At 39.4% G+C, this 26,990-nt stretch overlaps 1 protein-coding gene across 1 annotated transcript in view; it reads right to left on the minus strand.

Moving 5' to 3' along the window:
* Nucleotides 1-5,040: 5,040 nt before the first annotated feature.
* smim20 (small integral membrane protein 20) overlaps nt 5,041-26,990 on the minus strand; it is a 45,238-nt gene continuing 23,288 nt past the window's right edge. Inside the window, exon 3 of the mRNA XM_028802166.2 lies at nt 5,041-5,328. Within this exon, the coding sequence (XP_028657999.1) occupies nt 5,291-5,328 (38 nt within the window). The 3' untranslated portion in view covers nt 5,041-5,290. The remainder of the gene's footprint in view (nt 5,329-26,990) is intronic.

The raw sequence follows: 26,990 nt of genomic DNA on the forward strand, positions 1-26,990 counted from the left end.
CATGGTGCAAAATGTAAAATTTGGTGGTGGGGATTATGGTGTGATCATGTTCCAACATGACTGCACACCAGTGCACAAAGCAAGGTCTATAAAGAAATGGATGAGCGAGTTTAGTGTGGAGGAACTTGACCCGATAGAACACCTTTGGGATAAATTAGAGTGGACCTTCTCATCCAACATCAGTGCCTGACCTCACAAATGCTCTCCTGTAAGAATGGCCAAAAATTCTGTTCACTTTCTCCGATGTATAATCCTCATCTAAGTTCACCTCTGTTATAGCACGTCTTTATTTGAAAACAGCAGTGTCAGATTGGGGGGGGCGCGACATGGACATGACAGAGGATAAAACTGAATAAAAAACCTTGTAACTTGTAACCTTTACAAGTACCACAATTTTACACTGGCAGTTACAGACTCAAATCAAATGTATGTTTTTATTGTACAATAGTAACAATAAGAGCAGCTCACTACTCAAAAACGGTAATTCTGGGAAGCACCCAGAATCGAACCAGCAATCTCTTGATTATGAGTCAGCAGTTCTTACCACTGCACCACCCAAGTGGTCATGTCAGTGTTGTACCCTAACCCGATTTATATTTCTTTGGTTATATTTTTGAATAAAAGCACACTTGTTTTGTTATACATGTACCTTTTGTTAAAGTGTTTTATTTGGTATTTAGACTTAAGTCTTCACACATTATACACTTCATGTCAAAATTTTGTCAGTACTATAACATGAAAAAAGTTTCTATTTTAGGTATGTGTTGAACACTTCTCACATTTCTATGTCATCCTACATTTACATAGATTGTTGTAGATACGGAACACACATGAAATGCATGTGTTCCAAATACCGACATATTGTTTACCGTATACAACTCCAGGCACCACACACCCAGATAAACAAGACTTGAGCTGGGAGAACTTTTTGCCAGAGTTGAGCAGTGGCGGTGGTGGGGATGGGATAGCAGGCTACTTGCTGCTTGTGCTGATCAACATGTTTGCAAAACAAAAAGACGCTGATGGTGAGGTGTGAAGAAATTTAAGGTGGCCCGGGATTATGAGTTTTTTTGTAAGCTTGGATTATAGTGTTAATAGGCTCACACAAGCAGGTCTAGTGGGGAATCCCAGAAAATGTGTGCTGTACAGAAATACAGTACCTAGGGTACAACATAGGTGATGGAGAAATTAAGCCACAAGTGGATAAAGTCGCCGCTATCCAGGATCGGCGAAGAAGAGGTTCGGTCTTTCCTAGGTCTAATTGCCATATATAGGCTGTTCATTCCGCAGTTTTCAGAACTGGCCATTCCTCTGACTAACCTTCTCAACAAGGGAAAACTAAATAAAGTTCGTTGGACTGATAAATGTGAGAAGGCTTTTGAAAGTTTGAAAATGCCATATGCGAAGATACCGTTTTCAAATGTCCTGATTATAACTTTTACCTTTTCATCTACAAACAGATGCCTCAGGAGGAGGTCTGGGTGCTGTCTTGTTACAGGGGAAGGGCAAGGATAGACACCCAATTGTTTATATCAGCTGTAAGTTATTCCCTCGGGAAATAAAGTACACCACTGTGGAGAAAGAAGCTTTAGCTATTAAGTGGGCACTAGACTCACTAAAGTACTACCTTTTAGGACACCCATTTGTCATTGAATTGGACCATTGTGCATAGCAATGGTTGGTGTGGATGAGAGATTCCAATGCTAGGATGATCACCAGGTGGGATTTGTCATTACAACCATACAAGTTTGAGGTTAAGTACATTCCTGGGGGCCAGAACCAAGTGGCTGATTATATATCTCGTGTCAAGGACATAGAGAGTTTCAGTGGGGGGTGGGTGACGTGGAGACTCGTCCCCATAGAAACATGTAGCTGAAACCAGCATGACTGAGTGCACAGCAGCACAACAAAGTATCTAAACAGCACAGTCATTGTAACAGGGAAAAGCTGAGAATGAACGCATTTAAATAAGAGGACTTAATGTCAGTTGTCGGCACCTGAAGGGAGGGAGTTACCATAGCTCCTTGTTCTCCGGCCATCTCCTTTCAAATAAAGGAGTGTGCGCCAGTCCAGTTACCATCTTAAACATGGCACTTTGGTCGGGCGCATGTGCCATGTTCATGAAGCAGGAAAAAGAGTGCCAGGAGTTGGAAGGTCTTTTAAAGGTACTGAGTTTATGTTGGTTTAACTTTTTTTTTTTTTTGACTTTGTATTATATGAGCACAGATGTATAAAAGTGATATTAGTTTTGGTGTTATTGTTTCTATTGGGTGGGATTAGGTTTAGTTTGTTTGTGAGTCAATTAGGTCATTTTCCCCTTTAAGGGAATACAGTTAGTTTTGTCCAGCACTAGCGTAGTCCGAGAGAGAAATGGCATCAGCTTTATAAGGTCTGAGACATTGTCCGCTAGGGGTTGGTTAACTGATTTAGAGATAGAGAGGTGGTGTTGAGCCATCGATAGTGAGAGAGTGGCTCAGCATCTGGCTGCTTCAGTGTAGGGTAACATTTCTCTAGGTTTGAGAAGCTGAATTTTTTAAGACTACTTCACAGCCTTATTTTTAAAATAGTGTTCAGGCAGTTTTTTCCCCCCCAGACAGGGGAAACTGCCTTTGGGCAGTTGTTTTTTTTTTTCCTTCAAATTATTTATATATATATTTTCCCCCTTTCTAATTTTATGTGTGTGTGAGTGCACTGCATATATTTCTGCACTAGAATTTTTCTTTCCAAGAGACTGTTGTAATAAACATCCATTCTGCTGTAATATTTTGTTTTGGACTCTGCCGGTGTCAACTTCCAGTCCTGGTCGATCCCGAACTACTAGCAGGCTACCTACTCCTGTAGGAAGCGTGTGACAAGAACAGCAAATATGTTAAGCCCCTGAAGCTGTTAGGCAGTTGTGCTAACCACTGCACTACTTCCTCCTTATATAATTATTGGTTACAATTTCAAAGTGATTTTTTGTGTACAGTAATCCCTCCTCCATCGCGGGGGTTGCGTTCCAGAGCCACCCGCGAAATAAGAAAATCCGCGAAATAGAAACCATATGTTTATATGGTTATTTTTATATTGTCATGTTTGGGTCACAGATTTGCGCAGAAACACAGGAGGTTGTAGAGAGACAGGAACGTAATTCAAACACTGCAAACAAACATTTGTCTCTTTTTCAAAAGTTTAAACTGTGCTCCATGACAAGACAGAGATGACAGTTCCGTCTCACAATTAAAAGAATGCAAACATATCTTCCTCTTCAAAGGAGTGCGCGTCAGAGAGAGAGACTGTCATAAAGACAGAGGAAAGCAAACAAATCAATAGGGCTGTTTGGCTTTTAAGTATGCGAAGCACCGCGGCACAAAGCTGTTGAAGGCGGCAGCTCACACCCCCTCCGTCAGGAGCAGAGAAAGAGAGAAAGAGAGAGAGAGAGAGAGAGACAAAAAAAAAACCAAAATCGAAAATCAATACGTGCCCTTCGAGCTTTTAAGTATGTGAAGCACCGTGCAGCATGTCGCTTCAGGAAGCAGCTGCACAGAAGGTAGCAACGTGAAGATAATCCTTCAGCATTTTTAGACGAGCGTCCGTATCGTCTAGGTGTGCGAACAGCCCCCCTGCTCAATCCCCCTACGTCAGGATCAGAGAAAGTCAGTGCAGGAGAGAGAGAAAAGTAAGTTGGGTAGCTTCTCAGCCATCTGCCAATAGCGTCCCTTGTATGAAATCAACTGGGCAAACCAACTGAGGAAGCATGTACCAGAAATTAAAAGACCCATTGTCCGCAGAAATCCACGAACCAGCAAAAAATCCGCGATATATATTTAAATATGCTTACATATAAAATCCGCGATAGAGTGAAGCCGCGAAAGGCGAAGCGCGATATAGCGAGGGATTACTGTAAATAAGTTTATATCCAATGTAAATTGGCTTGACTTTAACTGTCATTTAATCCAGCAAGTACTGAAGTTACTGGAATTCTTTTTTCTTCTTTACCCAATGTATATTTAGTTAACAGCTTCAGTGTTGATTAGGCCACTTTAAAACAATTACCAGTTATGTTAATACCATGTCACAACGTACTGTATGTTCAATACATTTGATTGTGCCTATCAGTCACATGGGCCCTTTCAGTTTATATTGTCTTGACACCTCTTCTTAACTAATCAACTAATGTATGATAACTAGTGAATGACCTACCTTCTTTCTAAAAGGAATCACAAATAGGCTTGTTACTTTTATGCATGCATGCAATGTTCCTAGCACAATTGTTATGTTATTAAGTCAAGCATTATTATTACTTCAAAATTTATGAAAACACTGCCTGCCACTGGCATAGGCACAATGTGAGAATGTGACTTAGGTTTCTGATATATTTTTTGATAGCTTATTTTTACATCCATGCACTTGATGTCAGACTTTATTTTGTACCAGAACGTTTATATTATTTTACCAAAAACCTTTTAAAAACTGTAAAACAAATTCCACATTTTACTGTAAAGAAGCTCCTACCAGTTTTTTTTAAGTACAAAGCAAAAATGGATTCTCTCCGCAGAGTTATAATCAAAAGCATAGTTATCTAAAAAATTTTTAACATAAGCAGATGCAATCATTTTTAGATCATTAGTACTGTCATTTTCTATTTTCACACACCTGGTAAAAGAAATTCTAGACATCTCAGCAGATATAAAAAAACAGTAAATGCTCTGTGTTAGTTAGTTTTGGTATACTCTTCTTAGTTTTATCCTCAATAAAGGTTCCCAACTATTTAAATGCTAAAACTACTTTTTTATAGCCAAGGAGATACTGTAAGCTGAATTATAAAACTTCAGTCTGCTCCCCACTAAACAAAAATAAACTAAATTAATTAAAATCCCAGATTAAGTCTGTAATATCATTTCGGATAATCAGGACAAATGTTGGCTCAGAATTGTGTGGTATTTATAACATCTATCATTCATTTAATTTTGATCAAGTTTAAAATGTACAGAATGTTTATAATCTCATTACATTTCCCAGAAAAGTTTGACAAAAACACACATTTTATGTAGTGAAAACTAGAAAAAAAGCTTTTTTAATTTAATTTGAGAAAAATGCTTTTACATCTCATATTAGATCATGCATACTAGTAGATAACCATAATTTTGTTCCAAACAGCCAGCAAATATTATGTTCACATACATTGAAAGAAAATGCAGACAAACTGACAATGGAAGTTTACATTTGTTTAACTAGTACCTTGACATGATAGTCTTGGCAAAATACTTTTTTTTTCCCCATTTTGCTGTGTGTAAATTTAATGGTCACTTCACTTTGACTTGAAGGGATCTGACCAAACTTTTAGACCTGAAAAAAAAGGGCAAAAATTTAGACCGCTACAAATAAATTACAAGCACAACAAATACTGACCTACTTCAAGAAGCTACTAGCATTAAAAAATTGAACAATTCTAAGATATGAAATTATCTAAAACATTAATTCTCAAAGTGTGGTCCACCTGTGTCATCCTTAAGTATGCAAGATGTTTTCTAAAAGCAAAGTAATGACTAGGGGTGGGCGGTATGACCAAAATTGTATATCACGGTATTTTTCTAAATTATCCCGGTTTCACGGTATTCGACGGTATTTTTTTTCCCCATGCATGAGTGGATGTTAACCACATTTTCCACTGCAATTACTGGCTAAGAATAACCTATTCCACTGTCAATAGTATTGTACATTGTACAAAAAAAATACATTTTAATGTGCACACAAGTATTAATACAGGTTTGCATTGCCCCATAAAGTGATAGTTTTCAAGGAGGTGGCACTAATGGAGAAGGTATCACATTGCATGACAGATGCAGTCAAAATATAGAACCTTTTTACTGAACAAATTTTGCAAAAACAAACTATAATTTTGACAACATATTTTCAACCATACAAAGAGGCATTTAGACTTAGTAAAATATCCAGAAGTGCTTGTCAAAAATTGTATTGCACCGAATATGTCTTAGAAAAGGAATAAATAGCAAATATTTTTTGTAAACCAACTACACTTTCTGTTAATGTTAACAATCTCTGTCCACTGACACGTTAAAGTGACTTTTTAAACAACTTTATCATCATTAAACTGCATAATATTTAAACTAAGAAATAATAACAATAAAATAAATAAGAGTATTATTACTGATAGTTGCACTACAGGTGCATTACACAGTATTCACCAAATTAAAATAAAATACAACAAGTGCAACTTGGTGATGACATCTTTACCAAATGAACCATCATTTAGGCAAACTGCATTAATATGGACCTTGCTTCAAGCTAAGCTATACTGGGAAGAAAAAAACAAACTATATGTCGAGATTAAAGTCAACATTTCCACTTTATTCTCATAGTTTACTTCATAATTAAAGTAGAATGTCGTAAACTAAACTTCTTCCTAGAATCAATGTTTAATCAATTACTTAATTTACCCCGTCATAAATTAATGCAGCACATTAAATGCTTTGTGTTACGTTCCCCAACCCAGTGGTTAATCACTACGCTTCTTAAACCAACTTCCTCCGCACTAAGAGAAGACAGCGATCACCATACAGAATCCATTCACTTCATGATATTCCTGCTTTCTGAAAATTTAGAATGCTAAGATAAATACTTGATATCATTTTCATGATGAAATGCATTAAAGCAGGTATTAAACATGCATGGTAGTGAGGCGGTAGTGCTGCTCCCTCGCAGTAAGGGGTCCCCAGGTGTATGTTCAGTGTAGAGAACTTTATGGCAGGTGTGACGAGGCTCCAAAAAACTGGATGTATGAATAGCTATCGCACAGGTTTAACTTAAATATTGTGTAAATGTTGGGTTTGTGATTTGCTGGTCGGAGACACGAACACAGAATTCAATGCATGTTCTTCTGAGCGGGCTATCTTTATTGCATGTATGCTGTATCTATCTGACGTAGGCTACCAAAACCCCAGTTCCTATCCTTCCTTTTTCTTTCACCACATAACCAATCACCACACGATAAACGTCTTTGTGAAATTAAAACTAGTTATAAACTTAGCCCATGGAGTGTTCAGAACTTTAAAAATATCTTCGTTATACATGTTTAATTATGCCATCCATTCAGAGTTGCGCCCATCTCTGAACGAATCACTTAACATAAAGCATTTAATGTGCTATATAACTTATGACGGGATTTGAGAAAATCTAGTAAATTAAATATTCATTTTATGATGAAGTTTTGTTTATGATGTTCTACTTTAATGACAAATTACGAGAATAAAGTCAACATGTCGACTTTATTCTCGTCATAAGCGTCAAGATTAAAGTGGAAATGTCAAGAATAAAGTCAAAATGTCGTCACACTATTACACAGTACCCAGGTACATTACACTGTATATAAAACAAGTACAACTTGGCTTGCAGTATTATCCAGTAGTATAGAAACAGTATTTACACATCTGACCTTTTAAAACTAAAGCATCTCCAGGCGACAGACGTGACTGCTTTTTTTCGGCTCTGTCCATTTTCACCGCGCGGCATACCTATGCTACCGCCCACTATTTGGTGGTGTAGCAGTGAAAAAGAGCCCTAGTGCAACAAATCTGTGTTTAGCGGTGTAGCAGTGAAAAAGGTCCCCACTTGAACAGTTTCCTGCTGCGCCACGTTCGAAACGTCGTTTAGGCAATTTAAACTGGTGTTGCGGTATAACAAAAATCCATATCATAAAAAAAAAATAAAAAACGGTTTTCGGTATGAACCGGTATACCGCCCAGCACTAGTAATGACATTAAAATACTCACTTAACCATGCCTACTTTTTGCTCATATAAAACCCTTGCTTGCTAAACATGCCTTGTTCAATGAGAATTATTGAATTGAATTTATCACAGGGATAAAGGCAAATAAATCTTTTGTTTTATTTCTATACAGTAGACCCCCGAGAAGTCGCGGTTCAGGGTTCGCGGACTCAGTCGTTCATGGATTTTTCCTTAGAATCTAACTATTAATTGTTAGCGGAAAGCGCAAATATCCTCCACAATTTTTTATGGCTTTTTTCGTGGCAATACTGTGCTGTAGAGAGAACAGGAAGCAACCGTTGAGGGAAATGCGGATTGGGATGGTGAAAGTAGCCAATCCAAGAGCGTTATTCATTTCTTTTTGCTACTGATTGATTGCTGCCCTGAGACGCGTCTCCAGGTGAGTGGGTTTACCACCGCTATAGGAAACGCGGTTTGGGATGGTGAAAGTAGCCGATCCGAGAGCATTATTGATTTCTCCTTGCTGCTGATTGACTGCTGCCCTGTGATGCGACTCCAGCTGAGTGTCCTTGTGTTTTCCATTTTGTTATTGTATTAATTTTGTTATTCTTAAACACACAAGATGTCGCCGAATCACGCTGCACCTTCTAAGGCTGCTGGCATTGAGCCTAAGCGCCAGAAGAAGTTTAAAACACTCCAGGAGAAGGTTGAACTACTGGATTTGCTCTGGGAACTAAAAAGTTATGCTGCAGTAGCGTGCCACTATGGCATTAATGAAAGCACCGCACGCTACATAAAGAAGAATGAAGCAGCAATCTGGAGTACCGTATCTGTACGTTTCTGTGATAGTGCCAAAAAGGTAACGACCGTAAGAAATAAAAATATCGTCAGGATGGAATCTGTCTTTGTACTGTGGATCACAGACTGCAGGAAGAACATCCCCTTGGACAGTAACATCATCCGTGAGAAAGCACGGAAATTGTACCAGCAGTTTGCTACAGGAAACAATGTAGCAACTTCCCATCACAATGTTCCTGAAACCTATAAAGAAAAGCCAGCACGAAACCCCACCAGAAGAAGACCCGTTCAAAGATACGACTCCTCCTGAAGCGCCTGAAGAAAAAGCGCCACCCGAGGAATTTTAAATCCTCGACATCGTACTGCACAGCTACTTCATCATTATTATCATCATCAAAATCATTCATCATTGGTGAGTACCCGTACATTTTACTGTATTGTAGCTCTTTTAGGGGGGATGTCGACTTTTGTCGACAGGAGGGGTTGAGGGCGAATTTCGACAAAAGTCGACATCCAAGGATAGAGGGCGACAATCAGCTGTTAATGGCGACAAAACTCACTGTCACGTCGCAGGCATTCCCTCTGTGCTTGGAGGAATGCTAGACTCGTTGACTCGGCAACTAATCCTTGCATGTGCATGAGTTGCGAAATGTAAACAATGGCAAGATGGCATCGACATGTCACAAGGGAGCGAAGCGAGTGCAGAAAAGAAAACACTCAGCAGACAATGTTTTGCGCATTATCGCGGAGTCGGACTCTGATTTTTCAGAATCGGATTTTATTAACAGTGATCAGGAGATCGAACAACAGAGTGAGAAGCCAGCATCAGCTGATCGGTCACCAGCCGATGCCGCGCCAGCTGATGCGCTGGCAGCTGAACGCATTCGCGCAGCCGATGCATCTACGGCAAGGTTCGCGTGGGAGGAATACACAGACATTGATCCGTGGGCTACCGGACTTCACAAGACGGCATGGCTTGCTGTTGGACACGACAGATCACCAGCTGCTGAACTACTTCAGGCTGTTCTCTCCTGATGCTGCTTTTCAGCTACTGTCAGACGAGACAAACAGGTAGGCAGAGAAATTTTTTGAATTGCGGGCTGCGCTTGCATCGAATTCTCTTTTTTCAAAGTGGAAACCCACAACAAAAGACGAGATGAAGCACGCTGTGGCATTACAAATAGAGATGGGACAGAACTGGTGATATAATTTCAGAGAGCATTGGTCCAAACGTGCTTTGTCCCCTGGTGGCTTTGGACAGGTTATGCAGCGTGATGATGGGTACGTGATGCTGCAAAGTTTTATCCAGAAAACTTGGTGGCAGTGGCATGGCATGATGGCAAATGGGTGACTTGTCTCTCTACAGTACACACTAACAATATATGTGAGAAAGTGCAGCAACAGACAATTGAAAAGTAGGCACCAAAGCAACACATATTGTAAGCAGTGCAATGTGGCAATGACTGAAATTGGCTGCTTTGAGCAAGATCAGGCTTTGCAGGACTTTGCTGTGTAAAATGTATGTGATATGTATGTGAAATCATAGAGTATGCAGGCTCATACAACATGCAAGACAGTAACATTTGTCAAAAGTAAATATTTTTTGTTGATTTCAATTGCTTTGTGTTCTTTTTTTTTTAAAAAAGTTAGTTTTTGGAAAAATATTCAGCCCTGGGAGAAAAGAAACAAAAAAAAAAAAATTAGCCCTAAAAGAGTTAATTAAATGAAATTATTATGTATTTACTCTACTTATAACAAAGAAAACGGCACAGCATACCAAAGAAAACGTGCTTGCATGAATTACAGTACGTATAGTGGTAACATCGGTATTTTACATTCTAGCACCGCAGTAGACACAGCAGTACAGAACTGTACAGTAGACGGGTTTACCTTTACATTCTGTTTTTAGGTAATGTATTAAGGTAATTTTTTAGGTAATGTATTAATGTATTAAGCCGAGTTTGCAATGAAATTAAAGTGTTTTGGGGGCATACTGTATTTAGGGTTTAAACTATAAAAATTGGCACTTAAAAGGCATTTTTTAACCACATCCTAAAGTCGTGGTTTTTCACAATTCGTGGGTGCTCTAGGAACGTAACGCCCGTGAATTTTGGGGGTGTACTGTAAATACTTTTTGTTGCACTTACATTGCTATTAAACACTGCAAGGAGCACCAAAATGGACAACATTGGATAGAACATGGAATTGACCACTAAGCCTTTGCGTTTCAGTTATATTTAATGCCCCCCCCCCCCCCCAAACATCTGGTACCCAGCCTCCAAACTCCATATTAAACTCTGCACTAACTATGGTCACAGAGTAAACCTCATAACAAATACAAATGCACCGCTCAGCTCTGTAAATTACAATAGCTGTTTCTTTTCCCTGCGGTGGGTTGGCACCCTGCCCGGGATTGGTTCCTGCCTTGTGCCCTATGTTGGCTGGGATTGGCTCCAGCAGACCCCCGTGACCCTGTGTTTGGATTCAGCTGGTTGGAAAATGGATGGATGGATGTTTCTTCTCCAATAATGCTATTTACCAGTAGAGATTGCTCTCATTTGGTTGGTCTATCCCCAGTTCCAGTCTTAATTACATTTTAGGGCAGGTTTATACTTCACGCTCAGAACGCGTGGCTGCTACACGTTCCCAGCATTCATTTGACTTGTCCTCTGAGCACATCCTCATAAATTAACGCGATGCTGCAGCATCAGAATGTATGGCAGCATATTTGAGCCACTGAGAAAAAAATTACGGACACAGTGAAAAGGTCTACTTTGTGATTAATTGTGAAATTTCAGCTTTAATCTTGCATTGTCCATTTTAACCTTGTAGTTTATTTTATCATTAAAGTGGACCGTTATAAACTTCATTTTAAAACTGACCCAGTTGTTAATCACTACGTACTTATGGGGCTTCCTCCTGAACTGACTGCAGCACTAAGCAGCAATAGATCACCACATAGAACACATTAAATTTAAGATATTCCAGCTCCCTGCACATTTAGAATCCTTCAGTTTATACTTGATATCACTTTGATGATAAAATGCATAAAAGTATGTATGTATGCTACATTTTACAGACAAAACATTAAACTTCATTTAATGAATGAATTCTGTTAATACAACATTTCCCCAAAAATAAGACCTACTCCGAAAATAAGCCCTAGCATGATTTTCAGGCTGCTCGGTAATATAAGCCCTACCCCAAAAATAAGCCCTCGTCAAGATCATCAGCTGAAAAGTAAGGCACCACGTAGGGGTGGGCAGTATGACCAAAATTCTATATCACGGTATTTTTCTAAATTATCCCGGTTTCACGGTATTTGACGGTATTTTTTTCCCCATGCATGAGTGGAAGTTAACCACATTTTCCACTGCAATTACTGGCTAAGAATAACCTATTCCACTGTCAAGAGCACTGTACATTGTACAAAAAAAAACATTTTAATGTGCACACAAGTATTAATACAGGTTTGCATGGCCCCATAAAGTGATACTTTTCAAGGGGGTGGCACTAATGAAGAGAAGGAATCACGTTGCATGACAGATGCAGTCAAAATATAGAACCTTTTTATTGAACAAATTTTGCAAAAACTTAAACTATAATTTTGACAGCATATTTTCAACCATCCAAATAGGCATTTAGACTTAGTAAAATATCCAGAAGTGCTTGTCAAAAATTGTATTGCACTGAACATGTCTTAGAAAAGGAATAAATAGTAAATATTTTTTGTAAACCAACTACACTTTCTGTTAATGTTAACAATCTCTGTCCACTGACACGTTAAAGTGACTTTTTAAACAACTTCACCATCATTAAACTGCATAATATTTAAACTAATAAATAATAACAATAAAATAAATAATAGTATTATTACTGATAGTTGCTCTATTACTTCAAGGCTTCAAGCCCAGGTGCATTACACAGTATTCACCAAATTAAAATAAAATAAAACAAGTGCAACTTGGTGATGACATCTTTACCAACTAAACCATCATTTAGGCAAACTGCATTAATATGGACCTTGCTTCAAGCTAAGCTATATGCATAAATAATAAAACTGCAACTTGCATTTATAATGCTATTTGTGGTATAGCCCTACGGAATCATATTAGGGCCATGGTGAAGAAAAAAAAATACGGACACAGGGAAGAAAAAAAACAAACTATATGTCGAGAATAAAGTCGACATTTCCACTTTATTCTCGCCGTTTTCTGTCGAAATTAAAGTCGACATTTCCACTTTATTCTCATAGTTTACTTCATAATTAAAGCAGAATGTCGTAACCTAAACTTCTTCCTAAAATCAATGTTTAATTTACTAGATTTTGTCAAACCCCGTCATAAGTTAATGCAGCACATTAAATGCTTTGTGTTAAGTGTTCCCCGACCCAGTTGTTAATCACTACGCTTCTTAAACCGACTTCCTCCGCACTAAGATGAGACAGCGATCACCACACAGAATCCATTCACTTCATTATATTCTTGCTTTCTGAAAATTTACAATGCTAAGATAAATACTTGATATCATTTTCATGATGAAATGCATTAAAGCAGGTATTAAACATGTACGGTAGTGTGGCGGTAGTGCTGCTCCCTCGCAGTAAAGGGTCCCCAGGTGTATGTTCAGTGTAGAGAACTTTATGGCAGGTGTGACGAAGCTCCAAAAAAACTGGATGTATGAATGGGTATCGCACAGGTTTAACTTAAATATTGTGTAAATGTTGGGTTTGTGATCTGGTGGTCGAAGACACGAACACAGAATTCAATGCATGTTCATCTGAGCGGGCTTTCTTTATTGCACGCGTGCTGTCTCTATCTGACGTACCAAAACCCCCAGTTCCTATCCTTCCTTTTTCTTTCTCCACATAACCAATCACCACACGATAAACGTCTTTGTGAAATTAAAACTAGTTATAAACTTAGCCCATGGAGTGTTCAGAACTTTAAAAATATCTTCGTTATACATGTTTAATTATGCCATCCATTCAGGGTTGCGTCCATCCCTGAATGAGTCGCCAGTACATCGCAGGGTGAATACGAGCAAAATATACACTACCAGGGTCAATATAGCATAACAAAACCCCACATCCTACATGACTTTGAAAGGAAACTGAAGCATGCCGAGTAAACCCACCAGAAAAACATGCAAATGCAAGGCAGGGTCCGAGACACCCTTGCTGTGAGGCAGCAGTGCAACCTCCACGCCGCCGTGCCCCCACATGATTAATGCATGCTTTAATGCATTTCACCATGAAAATTATATCAAGTATTTATCTTAGCATTCTAAATGTTCAGAGAGCAGAAATATCATGAAGTGAATGTATTGTGCGTGGCCATCGCTGCCGGCGCCTCCTCTTAGTGCAAGAGGAAGTCAGTTTAAGAAGCTCGGGGAACACTTAACACAAAGCATTTAATGTGCTATATAACTTATGACGGGGTTTGAGAAAAATCTAGTAAATTAAATATTCATTTTATGATGAAGTTTAGTTTACGATGTTCTACTTTAATGACAAATTTTGAGAATAAAGTCAACATGTCGACTTTATTCTCATCATAAGCGTCGACATTAAAGTGGAAATGTCGAGAATAAAGTCAACATGTCATCACACTATTATACAGTACCCAGGTAAATTACACTGTATTGAAAACAAATAAAACAAGTACAACTTGGCTTGCAGTATTATCCAGTAGTATAGAAACAGTATTTACACATTTGAACATAATGGTCCACATCCGACCTTTTAAAACCAAAGTATCTCCAGGAAACGGATGTGATTCCTTTTTTTCAGCAAAAGTTCTTTTGTGTCATTATGTTCAACTTTATCGTCAGCTTCAGTTTCGGAATGTTCTCTTTCCATTTTCCGCGCAATACCTACACTACCACTACCTATTTAGTGGAGTAGCAGTGAAAAAGAGCCCCTGTGCAACAAATCTGTGTTTAGTCGTGTAGCAGCGAAAAAGGTCCCCACTTGAACAGTTTCCCGCTGCGCCATGTTCCGAATGTCGTTTAGGCAATTTAAATCGGTGTTGGTGTATAAGAAAAATCCTTATCATAAAAAAAATAAAAAACGTTTTTTGGTATGAACCGGTATACTGCCCAGCACTAGTGCCACGCGATGCGTGTGCCCGAAACATCCATTAAATTCTGAGGACACCTTGCCACAATATCTCTGAAAAGGATGTTTAACGATTACATCCATCAATTAGGGGATGCGCCCATTCCAGCAGCATCGGCACAAGACAGAAAAAATCCCTGGATGGGGCATCAGCTTATCGCAAGGTGAATACAAGCACTCACATACACCAGCGTCATTTTAGCTTCACCAAATCCCCAAACCTTCATGTCTCCGGATGGAAAACTGAGCACACTGTGGAAACCCATCAGGAAAACAAGCAAACTCCAGGCAGGGATCACAAGGGACATGACTCCCTACGAGACAGCAGTGCTATCACTTTGCCACCCCCATATGTGTAACTATTAACAGTATTTATTATTATTTAAACAAAGTTAACAATTTATCTGTAAAATGTAACATACATATTTTAATGCATTTCATCATGAAAGTGATATCAAGTATAAATTTATGAATTCTAAATGTGCAGAGAGCTGGAATATCATAAATTTAATGTGTTCTGTGTGGCGATCTATTGCTGCTTGCCGCTGCTGTCAGGTCAGGAGGAAAAACCAGAAGCAAGTAGCGATTAACAACTGGGTCGGTTTTAAGATGACGTTTACAACAGTCTACTTTAATGATAAAATGAGGTTAATGTGGACATTTCGAGTTTAAAGCCGAAATTTTCCACTTTAATCACAAAATAGACATTTTCATTATGTCCTTATTTTTTTTTCTCTGTGGCTCAAATATGCCGCCGTACATTCTGATAGTACAAGGTGCAAAAAAAAAAAAAAAAAAAGACGGCACAAAAGATGGTATGTGAGACTTTTAAAATATATTGTGTATACACTTGAATATAAAAGCACCACAAATGCATTTGTATGTCAGCATTTTGCTTCACCACATCGAACCATTCATCAAACATCAACATGCACATCTATCTTGTAGGATTCTAAAAGTGGCTGGGGTAGCAAGAAATTCAGGCTGGAATTCAGGGTTTGAATGTGGAGAGTTATGACGATATTCCAGAAGAATATTGTTGTACATGAATAAATATAAGATATCCCCTGAAAATAAGCCCTAGTGCAAAAATTAATAAGACTCCAGTCTTATTTTCGGGGAAACACGATAATTACACGTGGGGGCGGCACGGTGGCAGAGTGGTAGAGCTGCTGCCTTGCAGGGAGTCGCGTCCTTGGTAGCGCTGCTGCCTTGCAGGAAGTCACATCCTTAGTTGCACTGCTGACTTGCAGGGAGTTACATCCCTGGTGGTCCCTGCCTGGAGTTTGCATGTTTTCCTGGTGGGTTTCCACAGTGTGCTCCAGTTTCCTTCCAAAGACATGATAGTTTGGGGATTTGGTGATGCTAAAATGACACTAGTGTATGTGAGTGCTTGTATTCACCTTGCGATGAGCTGATGCCCCGTTCAGGTATTGTTTCTGCCTCGTGCCCAATGCTAGCTGGAATGGGTGCATCCCTGGATTAATAGATTTAATCGTTAAACATCCATCCTTTTCAGAGATATTGTGGCAAGGTGTCCTCAGAATTTAATGGGTGTTTCAGGCAAATTACAACACAGCGATGTCGAACCTGTTCTCACCATGATGATATCTCATACTGCCACCTGGTGGAATCCTCCAGATTTACGTAAAGTACACACACAAGTATAAATAGTACAATGCTTATGCAGCAGTAACGTTCACAGGCGCACACAACGTACACTTATGGCTAATGATATTTTAATATCAGCCTTTCAGTTTAGGTTTGCTTATTACTATCTGCCAGCAGCCAATCCTCCAGACTTTAGATCATGGGGAATTTCTCAAAAATAATTGCAGAACACTGTGCCCAACTTTCATGCAAATGGTCAACTGTAGTTCTATTGTGATTATTCCCAACTTTCCTCCTGTTTGCCTGTAGCAGAAGCTTACTCTCTTTCTATCTTCGAGGTCAATGACTTATTGATCACTGGCTGCAATCGGAGTCTTTGGAATGTCAATATAATGTCAATATTGTTAACATAAATGTAATACAGGTACTCGTCGACGTACGACCTATGCAAGTTACGATTGTTCGACTTTACGACGCGTTCGACAGTTTCCCCCGCCAGCTGTTGGCAGCGCCAGTTTCCCGCACTCACAAGTCTCGCTACGCAGCAGTAAAAATATATGCAGAAGTTGCCCCACGTGTGTTTGTGTCTTGTTGTTTTGGCAGTTTTCGATAATAATATAACCCTAACATGTCTACCAAGAGGAAATTGTCTCTGTGCACTCCTCAGCCTGCCAAAAAGGAAAGAAAGGCCATTGATCTAGACACCAAAAATGATGATGATAAAACAGTATGAAGGAGGAAAGAAAGTGAATGCGATCGCATGTGATATGAAGTTATCACACTCTACTGTGTCGACTATTTTAAAAGCAGAAAAATAGAATTCGTGAAGCTGTGAAAGGTTCTGCACCTTTGCGATCAACAGTGATTACAAAGCAACGTACTGGGCCCATCCATGAAATGGAGAAATTGTTAAACATTTGGATGGAAGATCAGATTCAAAAGCGGACGCCGTTAAGCCTCTTTACAGTACAGTCGAAGGCTAGAAGCCTGTTTGCGACTTTAAAGGAATGTGCCGGAGAAGACTACAGTGAAGAATTTGTGGCAAGTACTGGTTGGTTTAAGAGGTTTAAGAAAAGATTCCAGTTGCATAATGTTCGAGTGACTGGAGAAGCAGCAATTGCAGATGAGGAAGGAGATAGTAATTTTGTCGATAGTTTAAACGAAATAATCAAGGCTGAGGGTTATCTCGCAGAGCAGAATTTTAATGTGGATGAAACAGGGTTATATTGGAAGCAGATGCCAGGACGCACTTACATCCACAAAGAAGCCAAAAGCATGCCAGGATTTAAAGCACACAAAGGATAGACTGCTGCTTGGCGGGAATATCGCGGGGTTCAAGCTGAAGCCCTTCTTAATTTATCATTCTGAAAATCCACGTGCATTTAAGAATGTGAACAAGCATACTTTGCCAATTTATTATAGGTCAAACCGTAATGCCTGGATGAACCAGGCTTTATTTGAGGATTGGTTCAGTATTGTTTCATTCATCAAGTGCGTGAATACTGTTTGGAGAGAGGAATTCCCTTTAAAATTTTACTGTTGCTCGATAATGCGCCTGGACATCCATGTCACTTAGCTGACCTCTATCCCAATGTGAAAGTGTTTTTTTTGCCCCCAAACACTACTCCACTTATTCAACCGAAAGTACCAAGGTGTGATTGCTACATTAAAGGCAAACTATCTCAGAACCACCTTTGCCCAAGCCATAGCTGCAATTGATGCCGACCCGGAACTATCACTATGCAACTTTTGGAAAAAATATAATATTCTTAAGTGTATAAAGAATCTTGCTACCGCGTGGGACTCTGTGACGGAAAAGTGTATGAATGGCGTATGGAAGAAGTGTGTTAAGCGTTATGTGAATACTTTTGCTGGATTTAAATTCGTGAAGAAATAGTGAAACTATCAAAAGACCTTTCATTGGAATGTGAAATGGAAGATGTCGAGGAGTTGCTAGACCGGGAATCAGGTGAACTTACGAATGAAGAGCTGAAAGAATTGGAAGAAGAGTGGCGGAAGAAGAAACAAGAGAATTGGAGAAAGACGAAGAGGAGGAGGTGCCACAACGAATGTTCACCACAAAGGGATTGTCAGAAGGTTTATCTCTACTGAATAAACTCCTCGCTCATTTTGAAAAAATGGACCCAAATTTTGAACGATTTGCGAGGATTGAACGGATGGCACGCGACACATTTCGCCCTTATTGCGAAATTTATGAAGAGAAAAAAAACACAAACAATTCAGACGAAGCTCACTATGTTTATGAAAAGAGCAACTCCTCCCATCACCCTGATGAAGGCGATATCGACAACCCGCAGCCAAGCACCAGTGGTGCCAGGAATTAAATGTACAGTAAAGTATTTCTTATTTTGTACGTTTTCCACATATTAAACAAATTGTACTGTAGTATGCTGTGTTTGTCTTAGAAAGTAAGAAAATGTTGATAAAATATTACTTTAAGATGATTACAATATCATTAACCAGTCTAATATTCTTACCTTAATTTAACATAGGCCGACTTACATCCAGGTCAACTTACAACCAGTCAGTCGGAACCAATCGCGGTCGTAAGTCAACGAGTACCTGTATTTTCAAACCTGCCAAATGTAATTTGGGATTACTGGGGAGGCCAGGCCAAGAGTTTTTTTGTTTTGTTTTTTGTTTTTTAATTATTACCAATGAGTATAAGACTAGGAAAAGGTGCCATATTTAGAACTGATAATTAACATCATGAAGAGACGTACTAAGGGTTGTGGAGACGTGCTGAAGTCATCTTTGCAAATGAGGGAGAAGCGGCTAAGAGTTGTATTTTTAACTAACTCTCACACTACAGAAAACATTTTACTCCAAAAAGCTTGTGTTTTGGTTGCCACTAAGAAGCTGTGTAGGAATTTTAAAAGCTTTTTTCCCTTTAGAAGGGTTTTTTGCTTTTCTTTTTCACCAGCAAAGGAGCAAAAGCAGCTTGGTGTTTGGGGGGGCTAGTCTTGTATTCAGACTAGCATTGGCAAGGCAGGGCAGTAAGAAGCAGTAGATAACACATGCATCTCTTTAAGTAAATAAGCAGTGTAGTAGCAACAAATACAGTGGAACCTCGGTTCACGACCATAATTCGTTCCAAAACTCTGGTCGTAAACCAATTTGGTTGTGAACCGAAGCAATTTCCCCCCATAGGATTGTATGTAAATACAATTAATCCGTTCCAGACCATACGAACTGTATGTAAATATATATTTTTTTTAAGTTTTTAAGCACAAATATAGTTAATAAAACCATAGAATGCACAGCGTAATAGTAAACTAAATGTAAAAACATTGAATAACACTGAAAAAACCTTGAACAACAGATAAAACTAACACTGCAATAGTTTACGCTATAGCGCTACCAACCGCTGGCTAAAAACACTTTTTTTTAATGAGTTTTAAGCACAGAGAAAAAATGAACATTTGAAAAAATCAGTAATTTAATAAACCACCAAGAAAAGTAACATTGCAACAATGCACGCTATGAACAGATCGCTGTAAACAGAAGTGAAAACAAAATCAAGCCCAGTGCATTCTTTAACTGCCTTCCTACCTTATGCGCCCACCTCTCTCTCGCGCTGCCTGTGTGTGCGCGCGTCTCTCTCTCGCACTGCCTGTGTGTGTGTGCGTCTCTCTCTCTCTCGCTGCCTGTGTGTCATGTGTGTGTGTGTCACGCTCTCTCGCTGCACAGGAAATGCACAGGGAGAGAATGAACATGTACAAACTAAAGGGAAACTGGCTTGTTCGTATACCGAGTGTGTGGTCGTGAACCGAGGCAAAAGTTTGGCAAACTTTTTGGTCATAAACCGATTTGTACGTGTACCGAGACGTTCGTGAATCGACCACTACCACTGTAGTTATAAGCAACAAACAATGATTTCTTAGCGTGAAAAAAAAAAGAAAGGCAGCGACTGACTTCAAAGAGGTAAAGAGAAAGGCTCAGTGGTACATAGGGAGGTGGCCCTTATTAAGACGCCGATTAGGCACATGCAGCTGTAGGAGCAGACAAGACTGTAAGAAACAGCAGATAGTCACAAAGCAAGTCTTTCTAAATTAAACAGTTCTTAGCAGTTAGGAAAGTAGAGCGGTTAAGCGGGCAACAGCGGTAGTGATCTATACTAATTAATAAAAGGCAAAGCCCTCACTGACTCATTGACTGACTGACTGACTCACTCATCACTAATTCTCCAACTTCCCGTGTAGGTGGAAGGCTGAAATTTGGCAGGCTCATTCCTTACAGCTTACTTACAAAAGTTAGGCAGGTTTCATTTCAAAATTCAAAGCGTAACGGTCATAACTGGAACCTCTTTTTTGTCCATATACATTAATGGACGGCAGCTCGTTGGCCGTGGGAGGAGGGGTTGCGTATTGCGTCATCATGCCTCACACATAATCACGTGAACTGACTATGAAGGAGAAAGGACGGCCTTATATGGCGTTCATTTATAAAACAGCGGACAGGCTGTGTAAAGGCAGCTTCACAAAAAAACAGATCCTTAACAAATTGTTATTGGTATATTTTCCCTCAGTTTAAAAAGGTTTTCTTTTCTTCTTAATAAAAATTTAAAAGCAGAACTTCGCCGCTGCCAAGCACGCCTGACTTTATTGAAAAGAAACTAAACTTGCAGCGCCGCCGCTATTCAATGACACTTGCCTATCGCCTGACTTTATTGAAAAGAAACTAAACTTGCAGTGCCACTATTCAATGACACTTGCCTAACGCCTGACTTTATTGAAAAGAAACTAATCTTGCAGCGCCGCTATTCAATCACGCGCCGCTATTCAATGACACTTGCCTAACGCCTGACTTTATTGAAAAGAAACTAATCTTGCAGCGCCGCTATTCAATCACGCGCCGCTATTCAATGACACTTGCCTAACGCCTGACTTTATTGAAAAGAAACTAAACTTGCAGCACCGCTATTCAATGACACTTACCTAACGTCTGACTTTATTGAAAAGAAACTAAACTTGCAGCGCCGCTCTTCAATGATGCGCCGCTATTCAATGACACTTGCCTAACGCCTGACTTTATTGAAAAGAAACTAAACTTGCAGCGCCACCGCTATTCTATGACACTTGCCTAACACCTGACTTTATTGAAAAGAAACTAAACTTGCAGTGCCGCTACTCAATGACACGCCGCTATTCAATTACACTTGCCTTACGCCTGATGAGACAAGAATTAGGGCAAAACACGTGTCGCGTACTCTTTGCATTATTTGACAGTAAACTATTTTCAACCATTCTATGATCTGCTTCTCACAACTGAAGGCACCGTGGCTGATGTTAGCTGACTTGGTGGCCAACCATAAGCGTTACCTGGTAGGTAACCACCCATACAATCAGATTGTGATTCAGACTATGAATGCCATGAATGTAATTACCCCGATCTACATACTAGAGAAAACCTCAATGAAGAAGAAACAGTGTGTAAGCATACATATTAACACATGTGCAATTAAACGTGTGCATTTACGGGGTGATTTCTCAGGCTTAAAAGCTCGCCTTTTATTAAAAAGGTAAATGCGAACTGTTTTCATTCTGAAGGGCACAAACCACGTTGGATTTCAGCCGTTAAACGCGCAAAAATGTCGGTACACCAGATAAATAAGCGCAACATATTATCAGTTGTATGCTTACAATACATATAGAAATGTGTTAATCGTTAACTAATAGTATGGGATGGTGTTTTTCAACTCGCGCTTTGATTTAAATGATTCCATGTCTTGGTGGGTTTGCGTAGCTTATTGTCAATATCTTTACACCTGTTTTTAAGACTTATTGACTGAAATGGGTTTTCACGAAAAAAGTTAGGGCTTTGCTACAGGATACACCCTCCACAAGTTAAGGAAGTAAAAATAAAGGTATATATTTCTGTTTTATTTAAACCTTTTAAGTTCGTATGCATAGCCCCATTTGGCTGTTTTAGTTTTTTTTTTTTTCTTTCTTCAGTAATATTTAATCTCCTTAAAGAAAAACAACATATGCATTTTACTTTTTTTGTATCTCTTTAGTAATATTTTAGTGTAAAAGGATAACCAGTATTTAAACCTTTTATGTTACTTTATAAAGTTATTTTACACAATGTTGAAAAATTAATAAGAAAGCTACATATTTTGGCAGCTGCTGCTTTAATTTTCAATGAAATGAAAAAAGCTCTCCAAGAGAAAACCTCAATGAAGAACAAACAGTTTGCACTATCTAAAAAGGAGAAACCCTTATTTATAAAGGTTTGCTGCAGATGACTTAACTGAAAATAAATGAATAGTTCCTATGTGTATAATACATATTTATCTATTTGACTTATGCCTTTATTCCAGCAACTTGCAACATCTGAGGTACAATTTGTTACATTACTTTTGTTTTTTGCAGCACAGGCAGGTGAAGTGACTTCCTCAGGGTCACACAGTGGTGTCAGTACCAGGATTTGAACTGACAAGCTCCGGGTTTGCTGAAATATTACTGAAGAAAGAAAAAAAAAAAACGAAAACGGGCAAATGGGGCTATGCATACAAATGTCCATCCATCCATTATCCAACCCGCTATATCCTAAATACAGGAGCCAATCCCTGCCAACACAGGGCACAAGGCAGGAAACAAACCCCGGGCAAGGTGCCAGCCCACCGCAGGGCGCACACACCCACACACCAGGGACAATTTAGAATCGCCAATGCACCTAACCTGCATGTCTTTGGACTGTGGGAGGAAATCGGAGTACCCGGAGGAAACCCAGACAGACACGGGGAGAACATTCAAACTCCACGCAGGGAAGCGAACCCGGGTCTCCTAACTGGCACCTTTCACTGCGCCACCATACCGCCCGCATACAAACTTAAAAGGTTTAAATAAAACAGAAATATATACCTTTATTTTTACTTCCTTAACTTGTGGAGGGTGTATCCTGTAGCAAAGCCCTAACTTTTTTCATGAAAGCCCCTTTCAGTCAAAAGCCTTAAAAACAGGTGTAAAGCTAAACTTGCAGCACAGCTATTCAATTACACTTGCCTAACGCCTCTCCTAAGGGGAGATACTGTGGGATCTGGGCATCAGTCAAAGCACCAATCACAGGCCCGATTAGAAAGTGGGAAGCTGTGATTTGTCATCTCCCTCCCATGTAACAATCACAGCCCGTGTTACAACACACTATGTATGTATATATGTGTATATGTAGATATGTATATATATATGTATGTATGTATATGTATATATATATATATGTTTACATAACCTCTTTAACACACTACTTCTCCGCTGCGAAGTGTGGGTATTTTGCTAGTCATTAATATGAAGGAGTACAAACGGTGTGAGGGAACAGCTTTTAAGTAACGAATAAAAGGAGCGCAAAGTTAAGATAGCAGACAGAAAAGTTACAAAAGTAAAGCCTTGAGCATGGGAAAGGTGCTATATAAATAAAATCTACTATTATCATAACCTCATAGAAAGAAAAGAAACAGCAGGTAGTTGAGTGGGAGAATACTACAAGAGCTTATGGGGCCTGAAGATGTAAAATAACTAGCAGTTCCTTAACACTAGAATTACCAGAGCCTACGAAAAAACTCGTATATCCGGCCCACCTTAAATCGCTTCTTAAATCCGTTCACACCTCTCCGCCAGCATCCTTTGTCCTCTAAATGTGCTGATAAAAAGACAAGCTGCCAGCAGCCGGCTATTCCATCCCCCCACCGACTTAGAACGTGAGCGAAGTTTTCCCAGCTCACGCATTGATTGTTTACCTGGGAGTGAAGTGGAGTTTTACAGTGGAAATAACAGATCATTATTCTAAAGTAATCTGTGTAAACACATTGTTAAAACAGAAACTTTTTCATATTTTAGTAATAAATGTTACAAAATGTAGTAGGCATAAACTATAGAATATATAAAGCCCGAGTTCCAAAGATCAAATAAACACTTTCACAAAAGCTTCAAGAATGATTCAACAGCTTCTGTGGCGTAGCGCGTTAAGATTTGCCTCTTAGCACAGAGCAGCTTTTCCTTGCCTCACAGACCTGAGTTCGATTCCCCGCTGGGGATGAAGTGTTGCTTTTTTTTTTCTTTTCTTTTAAACCTCAAACGGACATAAAATTTATACATTGGTATGCACTGTCAGTTACTGAGATCGTTATATTTTCATGTGGGATGTTCCTTTTCAAATATTTTTTTAACAATTGAGACTGCAATTAACAGGAACAACTGTCCTTATAACTTATTTTTAAGATCCATAACACACAGACAAACAGAGCACTGTGTAATAGAGAGACAGACAGGCAGAGAAGTCACTAGATATATAAACAAACAGGGAAGCCACGTGTACTGAAAGAAAAAAAGAACAACATGTGCGTTGTCCCAGCTGCACTGAATAAGCTCAGGCACTCTAACATCACCCCTCCCCCGATCTTACTTAGAGAGTCAGGGACAACGCACATGTTGTTCTTTTTTTCTTTCAGTACACGTGGCTTCCCTGTTTATTTATATATCTAGTGACTTCTCTGCCTGTCTGTCTCTCTATTACGCAGTGCTCTGTCTGTCTGTGTGTTATGGATCTTAAAAATAAGTTATAAGGACAGTAGTTCCTGTTAATTGCAGTCTCAATTGTTAAAAAAATATTTGAAAAGGAGCATCCCACATGAAAATATAACGATCTCAGTAACTGACAGTGCATACCAATGTATAAATTTTATGTCCGTTTGAGGTTTAAAAGAAAAGAAAAAAAAAAGCAACACTTCATCCCCAGCGGGGAATCGAACTCAGGTCTGTGAGGCAAGGAAAAGCTGCTCTGCGCTAAGAGGCAAATCTTAACGCGCTACGCCACAGAAGCTGTTGAATCATTCTTGAAGCTTTTGTGAAAGTGTTTATTTGATCTTTGGAACTCGGGCTTTATATATTCTATAGTTTATGCCTACTACATTTTGTAACATTTATTACTAAAATATGAAAAAGTTTCTGTTTTAACAATGTGTTTACACAGATTACTTTAGAATAATGATCTGTTATTTCCACTGTAAAACTCCACTTCACTCCCAGGTAAACAATCAATGCGTGAGCTGGGAAAACTTCGCTCACGTTCTAAGTCGGTGGGGGGATGGAATAGCCGGCTGCTGGCAGCTTGTCTTTTATCAGCACATTTAGAGGACAAAGGATGCTGGCGGAGAGGTGTGAACAGATTTAAGAAGCGATTTAAGGTGGGCCGGATATACGAGTTTTTTCGTAGGCTCTGGTAATTCTAGTGTTAATTTCTTTGGCTTCATTTTTTAGTTTTACCATTTAAGTTAAACCATTTAACTTTAATAATAAAAAAGACATAAAAATTTACGTCAGTTTTAGTAATCCTAACTCAAATTTAAACAATGAGGCCGGTGCAATGTAAGTCCTGTTGGATGTATGACTTTTTAGATGATGGCTTGAAAGAGGCAGTCTTCTATGAGGGCTACAACTGCAGGAGATGGCAGCTGATGCAGAACATCGAGCTCAGAGTCACCGAATTGAAGGAGGTGTTGGCTGGCCTGTGTTGTAGTTGAGAATTGGTGAACCTGGCTCAGGTGTCCTTTGAGAGATAGTATGCACCCCTAAGAAGGCAGAGGAGGGGATTCCAGACCACCCAAACAGAGGTAGGTGGGTCATAGTCACAAGGTGCAAGGTAAAGGATACACACTGTCCGGGGGCATCAACCCCAGAATTGGAAGTGTCAAATCATTTTCAGGTCCTCAAGGAGCTGGACAGTATCTCTGAAGATTCTGAGGTGGTAGGCAGGCATGAGAATTCCCAACAGGTCACCTCAAAAACAGTTCCCAGATAGACAGAAGTAGTGATAACTGGGGACTCAGTCATTAGGGGGTATGAAACGCAGTTTTGCTTCAGATGGTGTGTTGCCTTACGGGTGGACAGGTGGTAGACCGCCCTGGAAGGGTGGATACGGTCTTGGCCAGAGTGGGGCCATTAGGGTAGTATGTGAGCTCTAACTATAAAGAGTTAGGTGTCAGGGTAAGGAGCAGAAATGACCAAGGTAGCCTTCTCTTGCAGTAATAGTCAGAGCAGACTTAAACATTAAACGCATCCCAATTGACTGTCCATTGTCTTTTGAGTGCCTGGCTCTTAAACTAATAACGAAATCAGGTCCTGTCTCACTCATTGTTCTTTATCGTCCCCCAAAATACAATGCATCCTTCTTATCTGATCCGACTGAACTTTTGACCCACCTAAGCTCTTACTCTCAGAGAATTATCCTTCTTGGTGATTTCAACATCCATATTGACATTACTACATCTAAACTGAGAAATGAATTCCTGTCCTTACTGGACTGTTTTGACTCAACACAACGTGTTGATTTTCCCACCCACTCTCGTGGTCATATATTGGACCTGATCTGCACTTCTGGACTATCTGTTGCCAACATTTACAGCACTGATTTGGGACTCTCTGAACATAAAGCAGTATTTTTCACTGTTTCACTGCCTTTCCCTCCTCTTACCTGTAAACGACAAATCTCTTACAAAAACCTTAAAAATATCTGTCCCTCTATCCTTTCTGGATCCATTTCTGATCTTTTACTGTCTTCACCTATTCCACCAACACTAGATAGACTTGTTGACCACTATAACTCAGCCCTTCATTCAGCATTAGATAAAACAGCTCTTTTAAAACATAAGGAGGTTTCCTTTAAGCGTTCAGCTCCTTGGTATAACTCAATTTGCGATCTATGAAAGTAGCTGGCCGA

This window comes from Erpetoichthys calabaricus, chromosome 5 (genome assembly GCF_900747795.2).
Source record: "Erpetoichthys calabaricus chromosome 5, fErpCal1.3, whole genome shotgun sequence".
In the NCBI taxonomy this organism is placed as follows: Eukaryota; Metazoa; Chordata; class Cladistia; order Polypteriformes; family Polypteridae; genus Erpetoichthys; species Erpetoichthys calabaricus.